Here is a 14311-nt window from a genome sequence, read left to right on the forward strand (position 1 = left end):
CCTTCTCTACACTGTTACACGTTCCAAAGATCTTGCTCTTAGTCTTCCAGTTCTTCAGGAAAATGGTACAGAAAAGGAGAACAAACTCCTGTGTCAATGGAGAAAGTGTTTGGAAGCAGGATCATCCCTGCCATGCCCTAGAAACCAGCTGAGAGAGAAAGCTGAAATATCCTGGGAAGAGTTTAACTCCTGCTTCGGAGGGGGGCCACGTGTCCTGGAGGAGGCTGAACACGGGAGCCACAAGGGAAATTGTAACCCAAGGATTCTGGGTGAAAGGTCAGGAGTCTTTATTTGCTTTGTGGGCTTGGGAGGTCCAGGAAGCCTGGGTCTGGTGGGGAGCAGACTTGCCTGACAGTGGGTAGGAGTCAATACTCAAGTTCTGAATCTCTGATGGTCCTCCCAGGGACAAAGTCTGGGACATCAACAACCTGGAAAGGAATTACTGTTTCCGTGGAAAGACTCTGATATTTGTATTTTCTACATGAACAATTTTTTTTGTTTCCTCTACTGTTGTTCAGGTTTCAAGGTTCCTTTTGAAATGATTGTAGAGAACAGTTACATGTGTTCTGCCTTATCAAAAGTTTTCTGTTTAGCAATCCTCATCAGCATTTTAAAACATGCTGACATAAAAGGTTGGGAATTTTTCATATAGGTTACACTAAGTATTTAGGTCAACGACTAATTAATCATTCAGTATAGGCCTGCTTTTTTTTAGCACACTGATTATGAAGAAGACACACCAAAAGGTTAAAGACCTTTTGTACTGTTACAGTCCAGATAAGTGATCTTCCATGCAGTTTTGGAGCAGCTGAACTATAAAAAGGAAGAAACACCCAAAAACCAAAGTTATTTCAGTCTTCCTTCGTCATTCTAAAATTCTGTTCTCCCTCTCCTAATCTGGAAGACCTTCTGAAGGAGCTCATATTGTTTGGTGTTGCAAAGGTGTTTATCTCATTTTTACAGCTAAAAATCCTATTAAGCATCAAGAGTTTGACTAAAGGAACTTTGCCACAGCACAAAATATTAAGATCTGGCAGGACAAGTAACATGCAATTTTAAAATGTCAGAAACCCAGATATTTATTTGTTTTTATGGTAGGAAATACTTAGTTCAAGGTAAGCATTTTCAATGGAAATCTTTTGTTTATTGTTCTTAGTATTTTACAGCCAGTCTATAGTCCACAGGAGCTACAGAATAACTAATAATTAGTTTCTGCTTCTACCTTGTAAATGCCAGTGAATCCTCTTACAGCCTTCTTCAAGTGAGAGCTAAGTCTGCCTACAGTATCTGACTTTGCCATGGCTTTGTAGAGGCAGGTAAGTACAGCACAACAAGGGAGGGAACAGAAATTGGAGCTAGAACTTGTCTAAAGATCTCATTGAGTTTTACCAAATTCAGTTCCAAACTACAGCTCAAACACAACCCAATTTTCATTTCATCATTGCTAATGGAGACATGATCTCACTGACCCCCAGCACTCTCTTCAGGCCCTGTCTGTGTTACAGGGCACCGTATAACAGCCCTGTTACATGCTGCTGCAGGAGATGTGCCTGTGCCCCAGTAAAAGTTAATGCTATCTCATGTATTGACTGGGGACTTTCTAAATGCAAACTACAGTTTATAGAGGTAGCTTTACACTGTTGCACTTGTGTTTATAGGACTCTGAAAACAGCCTGGAGACACTGGATGTCTAAAAGTTTGCTCAATCACAAGCTGAACGTGATGTAAGAAAGTCATACTGTTGCAAAAATAGAAAGACTGACACCATTCTGAACTGTAAAGCAGGTAAAGCAATTTATTAATTAGTCTTGGCATTGGCAAGGCATTACATGGAGCAAGAGAGTGAGGCTGCAGGGGTTTCTTAGCTGTAAGGAAAATGGAAGCAGAGGCACAACTCTTCAAAAACATAAAATCGTTGCAAAACATAAGGGAGTAAACTATCTTCCAAGTCCATTGCTAGCAGGAAAAGCAGTGATAGTTTTGAACCAGGGAATGGCTAAGTCAAGTTAGTGTCAAGAACACCTTTGAACTGTAAAGAACAGTGAGGCACTGAACAAGAGCATTAGAGAAAATGTTAGGAATCTGTCCCTGGAAATCTTTGTGAACAGGTTAGACAAACATCTGTCAGGAATAACGTAGATACAGTAGACATGACTGACACTAAAGGAGTCAGCTCATCCCTTGAACTCCATTCCTGCTCTGTGTTTATTGGAACCTCTGGAAAAATAATTCTGCTAAGACTTCTTGAAAGTTTTAAAATTATACCTGTGAGGACCATCTGTGTTTTGAGTCAATCCAAGGGAATCACTGTTTGTTGGAATGTCACAAAAGGCAGCAGTGATGGCACTGGCTGCAACCTCTGTACCTATGGTCTCAAAAGGAATCCCATTTACAGCAGTGTATCTTCAAATCTCTTAAAAAATAAGTTTCATATTATCTCTGTGTTATGGGAACTACTTTTGCATTTGAACTCTAAGGAGAAAAAAAAGTAAAACTACTCCATCAAGACAAATAGGACAATGGGGAATGGGTGCCCTTCCAGTTCCAATAAAAAAGAAAAATCTTGTGTGGCATATTGTGATATGATAGAAGATTTGTTTTATTTACCAGATGAATAGACAACGTAAATAATGATCTGTTCATCAGTGAAACAGGAAAAAACAGCAAAAGAAAACCTTCTTTCGAAGTGTTTACTGACTTAGCAGTGTAACAGCCTTATCTCCCTTCCTCAGCCGTGCTTGTGAATCAGCAGCAGTGACATTTTCCAGCAATCCCACATGAAAGCAGTGGAAAGGGTGATGAGGGATTTCCGCTCCATGACCTCGCCCTGCAGTGGGACAGCCACCGCGCTGCCGCTGGCATTCTTTCTATGAAGCACTGCAGTGACAGCTGGAGCTGCTTTCCGAAAAGAAGTCATCTCATCATCTGACAGCATCCAATACCTTAACTTTCCTCAGCACAGAAGACAAACTACCTTGAATTTCCTACTTTCTCTGAGTTTTCCAAGCTGGTGGCAATGGCAAATTATCTTGGAGTTACCTCAGCGGTGTCTTTCATCTGGGTTATGACATTCCTGGCTCAAAATTACTTTGTAACAGGTATGTAAAGTTCCACTTTTTAAAGTCTTGAAAAAAGCAGCTGGATTTACAAACAAAAATGTGGGGAAGGAGCATGTGTAAATATGTTTCTGGCAAAGGAAGCCACAGGGTTTTGAGAATACAGTGCAACAAAAACTGGCATCTAGGGAAACTTCCATTGTTGGTCTAATTCAATTGCTAAAAATGCTAAAGCCTTTGAATCTAAATGCCACAGAACTGCTTATTTTAAAGATCTGGGATTGTATTTAGGATTAAGCTCAGATCTATTGAAATGTAACTTTATTTTGTATCATTTTAAATACCAGAGAAAAACATGACACCAGTTCTCTTTTAAATTCCATTATTAACTTGACAGAATCCATCCTTACTGCAGTAGCTGCTGGGATATCTGCAGAAGCTCAATGCACACCAGAAGCCTCCAGATGCTTTGTTGTTTTTCAAGGATTTAATGCTTGTTCTATTTATGTTAAAAAACATATACAGTTATTGCAGACAATTGATTTTCTCAACTCCTGAAAGGCTTCTGGAGTGAGTGAATTAGATGCTCAAGTCCTGTTGAAATTCCACAGGACTGGAGTACCTAACAACAGTAGTGTCCTCCAGCAAAACCAACACTGCACAATTCCACTGGGGAAAAGGAGAGCTTGAGGAAGTACCCTTCCTTGGGACACCTCCTCATGCACCCTCATGGCTCCAAGAGCTCCAGCTGAGCTCAGGACTGATCTCCAGCTGTGTCTTGGAGCTGCTTTGGGGCATGTGCTGTCCCCTTCTGTAGTGATTTGCTGTCTGGGCTTCACATATGGACTCTGCATTTAGGCCTGTAAGCTTGTCTGCAGGATAGACTTCAGGCACTTGTAGAATCATCTCCTGCTGTTCCCAAATGGACTTTCTGGATGTCTGACTCCATTTCTTGCTCTCTGGGTGGCAGTGAAACCTGCCACCATCCCCACTGTGGTGCTGCTGAGGTGCTGTGGGACTGTGCCTGTCACCCTCTGCTCCTGGCCCTCTTCCTTGTGGAGCAGCCTCATGCTTGCTGCTCCCTGACACCAGCAGCCAAAGGGAACTCTAATAAATCAGAGTGAAGGTTAGACACAAGGCAAAGAGAGAAAAACAACAGCTCCCCCCCAAAATAAAAACCAAAAAGGGAGCTAATGCACATCAAGGCCAACATCCACAGCTTACAAAAACTGAATAATTTTCTTCCTGTCCTATGGCAACTTTGTCTTGCTCTGAGATTCTTCTGCCTAGATCTTCTCATTTATTTCAGTAAATGAAATTTTTAACCCAAGACCAAAATACTGAGCAGAATGTGCCAGTACTAACTTACCTGAATACAGCAGAGCTTAAAGTACAGCTGTGTGCAGCTCGTGGACCAAAAAGGATAATGTACTTCTAAATGGTTAGTCTGCCTTCTGTACAAACTCAGTCATCTTTAGAACAGAGTTCAGAGGTGATCTAATGAGCTGTGAAGAGATTTGAAGAGGATACTGTTCTCTTTTTGGATTCCTTCCTCACAGTGTGAAATTCAGAACTTTAAGAAAATATATCAATAAATCACTGTTTTGTTTTAAAGAGCTTAGCAAATTTTAAGACAGAACTTTGGTCCATATCCTAGAGTCACTTTTCTCATAATTTGCAACCTGAATTTCTGTATTATGCTGTGTATCTGTCCTGCAATACACATGTGACAATATTTGTCCTGTAATTGAACGACTAATGAGTGTAGCAGTTCACAAGTACCTAGGTAATTTTCTAAGATTTCATTAAATTCCTTTCAGTCAGCTGCTCAGCTTTATTTGAAATTTGTAAAGTTAATAATTGAGAAACTTCCTTTCTCAACATTACATTTTTTAAAAGTTGTGTTGGCTCAGATCTGAAGGTAGGAAAATAGACTAAAGAAGGTAGACTTGAAGTCCTTGCTAACAGCACACACACTTTCATTGAGCACAAGGACTTCTCTACATCCTCCTGCAATGTGTCTGGGCTTGACTTATGTTCAGCTCAGGGCTGGATGCAGCCACAGTTTGTCTGAGGGGACTCCTCAAGGGTTCAGTGGCTTTCCCTCTCTGCTGAGATAAAGCCACCTGATTCAAAGATTGCTCTTCCAAATATTTAAACTAAATGTAAGGACAGCAGAGAGGCATCATTTTCCAAAAGCCATTTCCAGCCCCACCACATCCAGAGGGAGCAGGAGCTAAAAGCCTCTGGCAGCTTAGCTTAGCTGCCAGTCCTATTTTCATTCAAAAAATTCAGTTTAATTTGTGTTGTTAGGAAGTCATGGGGTGGATATGGAGGCATGACTTCATCCTGCCTTGAGAGTTTATGGAGTGCCTGTATTCTGAAGCACAGATTTTATTAAATACACATTAGTGCACACACCTAGTAAATACAGTCTGACAAACATATACAGCAAGGAAGTAACACCTGTGGCTGGTGATTATCTGACAGGTCTGCAATGAAATGCTGAAATGTTTCATTTGACAGGGCATGTGACTCCAAAAGAATATTTTTTTTTTCCAGTAAATACTCCCAGTAAAATATGGAGGCAAAAGAGTAATACCTTTTCTCCTTATTTGTGCCAAATCCTGAATTTTGTCCTATTCCCTTAACACAGATGAAAAAGAAGAGCAGGTGTAACCTGAGCTATGCACTTGCTGGTGCAGGTGTCACAAAGAGTTTGCCAGCTGTGGCTATTTAAAAAGCTGGATGAACTGCCTGGAAAAGTGTTAAATTCACCAGGCCTATCTCCTCTTTTCCTGCTCTGTCAAACACGGTAAATGGACCACTTGACAGTGGCTGAGGGATGGAAGCATCATGCAAAGCTAGGGAACAAAAAGGAAAAAAGAGTTTAGGAGGAATAAGGAACATCAGAAATTATTAAATATATGTATTTTCTTACTGGTATATTAATTTCATAAAAAATTATGTGTAACTTCTTTGCTGTTATATACCTTACCATCTCAATAAGAAGGGTGTAATAACAGTATCAATGCCTTGGTGCAACAGCTAGCTTTAATTAATTTTAAAAAAGAACAGAAAGAAAAAGGGCTGAATCCAGTCTAATGACAATCAAACCACTTGAAATCCCAGACTACAGTGTTTAAAAAATACATTCTATTTTTAAAATTCGTCTTTTATGCTAGAAATTAGTTTTCTGCTATCCTCGGGCTAGAAATTTTAAAAAATGTTCAATTCAGTTGATCTTAAATTCTTCACGAGAAATAAATGTTAATATTCAAATACTAACCTTGACTATTTTATGGCCTAATTACAGGTTCCAATAATTCACCTTGCAGGATCAAGGGTATAGGAATTTATCTTGATCAGAAAGTGAATTTCTCAGAAGCAAGTCATGGATGCAATCAATTCAACCTAGAGCTGGCAAGTAAAATACAAGTGGAAGAGGCTTTGAAACATGGCTTTGAAACATGCAAGTATGTGCCATCAGTTAGTGCCCACTACCTTTAGTGAGCACCTTCACACACAGCTGAGGCTGGTGACAAATCTCACACTAAAATCACTGATCCTTTTTATTGTAGCTTTGGATGGGTGAAAGATGGGTTTGCTGTTATTCCTCGGATAACATCCAACCACAGATGTGGTCAGGGAAAAACTGGAATAGTACAATGGAATGCTGGCAGGGATAAAAAATTTCATCTCTACTGCTTCAATTCTTCAGGTATGTAAGCACGACAACTGCATTTTCTGTGGGTTTTGGATTATATTAGAGTTTTTAAATCTGCATGGAAAAAATCATAAAGTGAAAATTTCCTACAATTTGTTGACCCTTTCCCCCAGTCTGAAACATTGTAAAGCTGTTCTAGCTCAGAAACTTCCAAGAAATGCAAAAGGTGAATTCAGTTAATCCCAATTAATAATGTGGTGCTGCCATTAAAGCTTTTGAAGAAGAGTTGTTTTCACCATTACTTAATGTTGACACAGTGCTTTTAATATGTTTTGATTATCTGGGCATGATAATTTAAAAGAGAGTGATTGAATTTTTAACCGGGGTATCTGTGTGGGGTGTGTCTAAGCTAAGAGTGGGGTACTTCAGAAAAATTGGATTTTTTTTTTTTTTAAATAAAGGGAGGTCTATCTATTAAGTCAAATGAAATTATAAGCCAGATCTGCCAAGGGACCATAAAATTATTTAGATTCCTAATCAGTAAAATACAACAGCTCTTCGAATTTGCATCACCCTAGGTGCGAAAAAACCTGCCCTTCATATCACTGGCTATTTACAGACTGAAGTCTAACAGTAGAACTTGATATAAGTTAGATCTCAGCACAACAGATCAATATTGTTTCTTAATGGTTTCTACTAAAAATAAGTAACTAGAGATGTTGTGTCCCATCTCTATAGTTATTACATAACAAATATCCCAATAATTAGACCAAATAAAGGATCATTTCATTCTTTATAATCAGTTCCTAGACTTTGCCAATGAGTTTTGCCAATGAGATAACAAGAACAAGAGGATATGTTAAAATCCTGAAAGTTTTCAGGAACACGGTGTGAACAAGGGATGGAAAGCAGGAGAAGGATGGAAATGCAAAGACCTGAGATCCTGCCTGGTGACTGTGACAGTGGAGGCTCCAAAGAGACTGAGGATAAAGCTGTAGTGAGGAGGCCTATGCCACATGGTGATTCACTGCATGAAATGTGTTATTCTGCATTGAAAGTTTTGGGTAGATTGGTAGTGCTACAAAGGCAGCAAGTAACTCCAAATTATTTGCTTTGTTTTGCTTTAATTAAAAGAAAGTAAATACATTTATGCTGTTAGAGTGTGTGAAGAAAGTTTAGCTTGCTCAATGGTTAGAAAACCATTTAATGTATATTTCACATTCTGCAGTCCTTTATCTTAATTTCCAAACTGTTGCCTGTTCCAGGCATTTCTTTCCATTTCATTCCAAAATACTTGTCAGAAGCTCATTTTGTCAATTTTCTTGTGCCAAAAAACTTGCCAAAAGCTCTTGAAAAACCATAGTGGAAAAAGTGTCAAGCCCCTGCCCTTTGGCATTTCATTCTGTAAAGGTGACTGCGTCATCAGACTCCCCATGGGGATTCACTTGGAAAACAGCACATACATCTTTTCCCTGTTATTTATGTTAACCTGGTTGTTACTTTAGTGAAATTTTTATAGCTTTACATAATACAGAATTTCAGTGGCAAAGCAGAATTTTCACATTTTCACAGGAGCCTGATTCAGAGCTCAGCTCTTCCAATTCCATATCAAACTTCACTTGCACCTACATTTTTATATAGACAACATCTACTTCTATTAAATTACTTAATTTCTGGAAATTACTTATTTTTCTTCAAACCTGAAGTTTTTTACTTCCCATTCTCTCCTTTCCACTTACAATAAAATCTTTTTATTATCTCACTCTGGTGCCTGATTTATTTGAAACTTTTATGGGCTACATTATTTTACAGGAAATCAAATTAATTTTCCAAGTATCAACAGTACATGCATATATTTTGAACATATATATAATATAATTGAAATATTTTTGAATATTGGATCTGCAGTTAAGCTGCTCCCTGCTCTGTGGGAGGTTATATTGTTGGGTTTTATATGCAGTATTACTCTAAGTAGTTTTCATGAGGGATATAGTTATTGCTTTGGAATCATAAAAGGAGTACCATGGCTGCTCAAAGGAGTGTGTAACTATGTGAGTAATGAAAAAAGCTGTAAAATCTAGGTTGTAACCAGATATCTGAAATAGGATATGTTTTCCTGGTTTGGGTAAAGCTTTTGTGAACAAAAAAATAAAAATTTCCAGAAGGGAAAGACTGAGGAACAATTTCAATAAATGTGTGTGCAGTAAGTACAAAACCAACACCCAACACAACTTTTATGTATTTCTTTTCCCTGCTGCAGATGTCCAGATTAATTCATGTCAACCAGACCCAACTACAACCACACTTCCTTTATCAACTGCATCAAGGGACTTAAGTTCATATTCAGCCTCTGATTTGACTGAGAACATCACAGCAGTGTCTGCTGAGACTGTGACTGAGGCAGAACAATTCCTGAGAAAGAGATTTCGTGTGGTGTGCGTGACTGAAACGCTCCTACCAACAGAGGGGCCCACCACACCAGTGCCAGAGGAGCACTCCCCCACTGACTCTCCCAAGCACACTCCCCACCTGGCCTTTAAGAATGATGCTGTTGTTTTTGGAGGTAAAGGCCTCATGTGGTAGTTATTTAATGAAAAGAGCTATTTATGTAGAAGTCAGTAGTCAAACTGTTCACTGCTATTTTTGTTTGCTGCTCCACCATCCATTTTGATATAGCTGAACCTGGAGGCAGAATACAAGTGTTTTGGTCTTGCAGAACAAGGCTTATAGGGCAGAGGATTTATAAATAGTTTTTAAGAAAACCAAGATCTGATTTTATACTTTATGATAAATTTTAATGTGAAATTGTGTAAGTTCTTTCTGGTTAATATGATTTGAGGTAAAAAATTTCAGAAAAAATCTTGGCAAACACTCTCAAGTGTAATGGAAAATTCACCAGGTTCTTAAAACCAAAAGAAGCCAAGAAAGTTTGAAGGAGAATTGTTCTGGAGATACGAGGTGTGAGTAAGCAATCCTAATGCACAGCAGTGGAGAAACAGACCAAATATGAGGAAAGGCATGCAAACTGTAAGGATAGTTAATAACAAGAATGTGTTCTCCAAGCAAGTTGTAAAAATCCTCCAATGAGCAGATTAGACAATTATCTGTCAGGGGTGGCCTAAACACCAGTTTTAGGCTCTCCTGAAAGAAATGAGCAGGAGAAACTCAGCTTCTGATCTTCCTAATATTCTATTCTTCAGTTCATGTGTATGTACGCTTACAAGAGGCTGGTTTTAGAAGAATCCAGATTTTTGCTCTTAAGCCTTCAGGACATCAGCTTTAAGTACATAAATTAAAACCCTGTGCTTATATCACTTTTATCTCCAGGTATCCCCACTGCACTTCTTGTCCTGGCAATCATCTTCTTCGTTATTTCTGTTGTTCTAGCAGTCTGTTATATCAAAAAGTAAGTTGCATTTTTTTTTTCTCTCTGGCAGTGACATAACTCCTAGAGTGCAATCACTGAATATTTAAAATATATACTAAAGAACAGAGAAGTAGTGATGATAACATAATAGTGTTGCACAAATTTAAAAAATCTTAACCCTGTTTTTATGCAGATGAGTTTCTTGTTGCTGTTGCCACTCCCTGCTTTAGAAAAGGAACACAAAAAAATATTGCCTGCTTTTAACTGGTCAATCATGCCTAGTGTGAAACATTTCCAAGTGTGTCAAAATAGCAACATTGAAATCTGCATCAGTTCATATAAAACCAGTTTTATCTTTTTTTTTTATGTCACACTCAAGGTGAAAGTTTTTATTATTGCACTATGATTTTGCTCAGAAAAAAATAATTGTTGAACTCATTTGTCAAACTTAAAGACCTTCAACACAGTGCATCATTAAATGCTACTAAAAAGTGTGCAGTTCTCACACCCTAGCCCAGACAGCTTTATCATTGTGTACCAAAAATCCTGAATACACATTGTCTGTTTTTTAAAAAAATACCAAAATATTTCTTTAGAAAGCACACTTCTGGAAAAAGCACAATGATCTAGCATGCCACTATCCTCTGTGAGACTTCTGCTTGAGTATGGTAATTTAATTCTGGCTGTTTGAGTGATGCTACCAAACTATATCAGTATTTCTGCTTTACTATCTTTTTTTCTTCTTGAAGGTACAAGAAAACCTTACCATTTTTAAACAAGAATCAGCAAAAAGAAACAGTTGTAACTACTGCTCTCAAAGAGACAAAATCAAATGACCAAACACCTGAGAAGGAAACACAGAATAATGGAAATAAGGTAGAAGAGTGTAAAACTAAGCCTGAGGCCACAGTAAAATGTCTAGAAGCAGAAGTTTAAAGGAAAGAATGTACAGTTCTTGATGGAAGTATAAAATAAAGCACACAGAACTTACCAGTTGCTTTTAAACATAAGTGATTGTAAATACTCATATTTTCTGTCCTTAACATATGAAACCTTGGTTTTTTAATAATTACATCTTTGGTAACAGATATTCTTGCAGAAGAACATGGTATCCTATTTACTTGAAATAAATTCTACAAATCCATATTACAGGTCATTTTTCCTCTTTAATAAAGAAGCAATTAGGAATATGCTATTAACAACATGCATCGCATTAACTATTTGCATGGAATTTAGATCAATATATAACAAAAAGGTTTTTATATCTGGCTGGAGGATGTCTGCTAGCCTAATGCCTAAAATAAAAACTGGCACTGTAGTTCTTCCTCATGTAGATTAGCTTATTTCCATTCAGTAGTTGCATGCTGCTTTAAAAAATGTCTGTTTACAAACAGAAGAAACAGTTCTGTTTACAAGGGAGTAAAACCACAAAGGATTAACCCACTGTCATTCAAATGCCCAAAGAAGGGTACAAAGATGCTGATGTGTCTGTGTATAGATACACAGCAGTGAATAACTTACTTAGATACCTTCATTGTATCATAATTTACTGTTTTATTTATTGAAACCATTATGATTCTTTCACATGAGATATTTGACAGAGGGGGACAAAAAAAATCCTTGAACAAGACTTATACTAGAGATCTTTTTTGTGTATTTATGTGTAGCTTTCATAATAAAGGTCTCAGGTGATATGGAATGTCTATGGTGCTCCCTAAAAAATGAACTATGGTGGATTTGTTTGTCTGGACAATTTATTCTCATGAAAACTATCTCATGGTAAAAAGAATTCATATAACCATAATGTTACAGAAGTTGTTATTAGTTAAGAAGTTGTTAATTAGTTGTTATAACAACACTAGCAGTTTATCAAATATTTTCCTGAATAAAGAATTTAGATAACTTATCTTTGTTTGAAGGAGGTTGTTATGCCAAAGGAAGTTTTTGCCTTCATCAGGCAGCTTGAGAAACATAGTCTTCAATAATAATTTTTAAAATAGAACTGGTCACCTATATTGTGTTTTCAACAGTGTAGGATACTGGGTTATGAACTTGGATATTTTTCATTCACATAAATTTTAAAATTTTAAAGTTTATACATTCCACTAGTAATTATTTATAGTGTATTTCTAGCATTATACTTAAGAGATTCCCTGAGGTGTTTTTTGTTTTCTTTTTTTACCTTTTTTTTTTTTGTTTTGGATAGTTCAGAAATATTTTATGGCTCCAAGTGATTCAGTGCAGCTCTAAAAACAGCTCATTTCAGATGTCCATCAGCAGAATTTTAGCAGAAAAATGTGCAACAGAGGACAGCACTAGACACAGCTTTCCCAGCCAGTTAAGTAACTCCTCTCCTTGCAAAACATCACAGTAACACCTTGTGTCCTGCATGGAAGTGCTCTGTGAGGAGTAGAGAGCACAAGTAAGGCCATCAGGAAGAGCCACAGCCACCAGTAATGAACATGCCAGAGTGGCAAATGGGCCTGAGGACACAGGCAAACATAGTGGATTCCAGGACGTTTGGGAAATTTTAAAAATCTTCCTTCTGCCTCTCTTTTCCATCTTTTAGAGATTAGAAATTACCTGTTTCTCTATTCTTTTCCCTACAGCCAAGAGATAATTATAATGTTGCTTCTGTTTTAGAGTTAAATAAGAGCACTTTTTTCCCCTGAAGTGTTTACTTGCTAAAAAAAGAAAAAATGTGTCCTGTTTTAATAAGATATTGTCTTAATCTTTAGGTGTCTTATTTTATCATGTACCTTAAAAAATCAGCATTAATCCTGACCTTGCTACTGCTACCTGATGAATGCACATGGTTTGATTTGCCCCTCCATTTCACTACACAATTTATGCCAACACCACAAGGGCTAAAGGAGCTGTTACACTGCTCTGTATGGAATTAAGGCAGCTCTAAGTACTAATCAACAAGTACTCTATTTGATCTTGTCTCTATGTAGTTAGCACAACTCAGTCACATTGGAATTGGAAAGTACAAAACATTCCTGCTCATTGTTTTAATGGAATTGCAAGGGATGCACTACTACAAGGCAAACAGGAAACATTTAAGTATCTAGACCGAGAGTGTCAAACACCAAACCCTTAACTAGAGGTAGCAGAAACTTAAGAGAAGTTCTTCATTGTGTTTCTGATTTTTCTCAAGTGTTGCGCTTTTTTTTTTGTTTTGTTTTGTTTTTTTTTAATGAGACCTTCTCAACAGTTCTGAAGCTCCTTGAAGTGCCAGAGCTGCTCAAACACCTTGGACAAATAATTCATCCCACCGAGCAGGAGAGCACAGTCTGTACTTGTCACTTGATGGTAACACCACTCAGATTCCCACACTGAGGCTACAGATGTTTGCTGACCTTAGGCAAAAGGGGTACATGGCCTGCAGGAAATACAGCAAGGTTTCCAGTCCAGCCCAATCCCTGTCTGCAATATAGGGATGCCTTTGGCGTGGGAAGTACGTGTGTCCATGTGTGAACAGAAGCAGGCAGGAAGGGGAAGAACTACTCCTTTTCGCCTCTTAAAATTAAGAAAAAAAAAGAATTAAATATTACAGCATCAGGATGTGCATGACCCATAGGATGTTCTAGGATGTCTGTTTCTCAATGGCTTGTTGTCATTTATGGGTGTTGGGGTTTTCTGTGAAAAGGTCAGTGAGCTTTGACATTTGCCACTCACATCCACCGCCCACATCCTCCCTGCAGACCGGGATTTGCACCAGCAACTGTGGCCTGGGATGATCCCACTGAGCCAGGCATTCAGACTACATTAAGCATCATTTAAATCACTATTTAATAGAGCTCATAGTTAAGAGTGAAGGCACTGTGAATCCCAGGCAGTACAGCCCTGTGTGCATCTGCTGATGGTGCAGCAAGGTGAAAAGTGATCCCGTTTTTGTCAGTCCAGCTATTACAGAGTGTTTCTTATACAAACCATCTCTATACAACCCTTCTCCTGTGTGTCAGAATGGATAATGGCGTGGCCAACAGGGCAGGGATTGTCCCCCTTTACTGGACATTGGTGAGGCCACACCTCGAGTGCTGTGTCCTTTCTGGGCCCCTTAGGAAGGACATTGAGGGGCTGGAGCAAGCCCAGAGAAGGGCAACAGAGCTGGAGAAGAGTCAGGAGCAAAATTATGATGAGGGAGCTGGGCATGTTTAGCCTGGGGAAAGGGAGACTCAGGGATGCTCTTATCACTCTCCACAACTGCCTGAAAGG

General features: G+C 38.3%; 1 protein-coding gene across 1 annotated transcript; it reads left to right on the forward strand.

Annotated features, from left to right (window-relative positions):
• The first annotated feature begins 8 nt into the window (after positions 1-8).
• Positions 9-11789, forward strand: LYVE1 (lymphatic vessel endothelial hyaluronan receptor 1). The gene is made up of 7 exons (XM_009102263.4): positions 9-1785; positions 2733-3098; positions 6373-6532; positions 6638-6777; positions 8984-9286; positions 10051-10129; positions 10840-11789. The coding sequence occupies exons 2-7, from the start codon at positions 3017-3019 to the stop codon at positions 11024-11026; spliced, it is 951 nt and encodes a 316-aa protein (XP_009100511.1). The 5' UTR covers positions 9-1785; positions 2733-3016; the 3' UTR covers positions 11027-11789.
• The last annotated feature ends 2522 nt before the right edge of the window (positions 11790-14311 follow it).

Source organism: Serinus canaria, chromosome 5 (assembly GCF_022539315.1).
Source record: "Serinus canaria isolate serCan28SL12 chromosome 5, serCan2020, whole genome shotgun sequence".
NCBI lineage: Eukaryota > Metazoa > Chordata > Aves > Passeriformes > Fringillidae > Serinus > Serinus canaria.

What these genes read in the sequence shown, in the direction of transcription:
- LYVE1 (XM_009102263.4), top strand. Translation starts at nt 3,017, where the DNA reads ATGGCAAATTATCTTGGAGTTACCTCAGCGGTGTCTTTCATCTGGGTT. An exon ending in TCAAAATTACTTTGTAACAG is followed by an intron (nt 3,099 to 6,372) that starts GTATGTAAAGTT and finishes GCCTAATTACAG; the next exon opens with GTTCCAATAATTCACCTTGC. An exon ending in CTACTGCTTCAATTCTTCAG is followed by an intron (nt 6,778 to 8,983) that starts GTATGTAAGCAC and finishes TCCCTGCTGCAG; the next exon opens with ATGTCCAGATTAATTCATGT.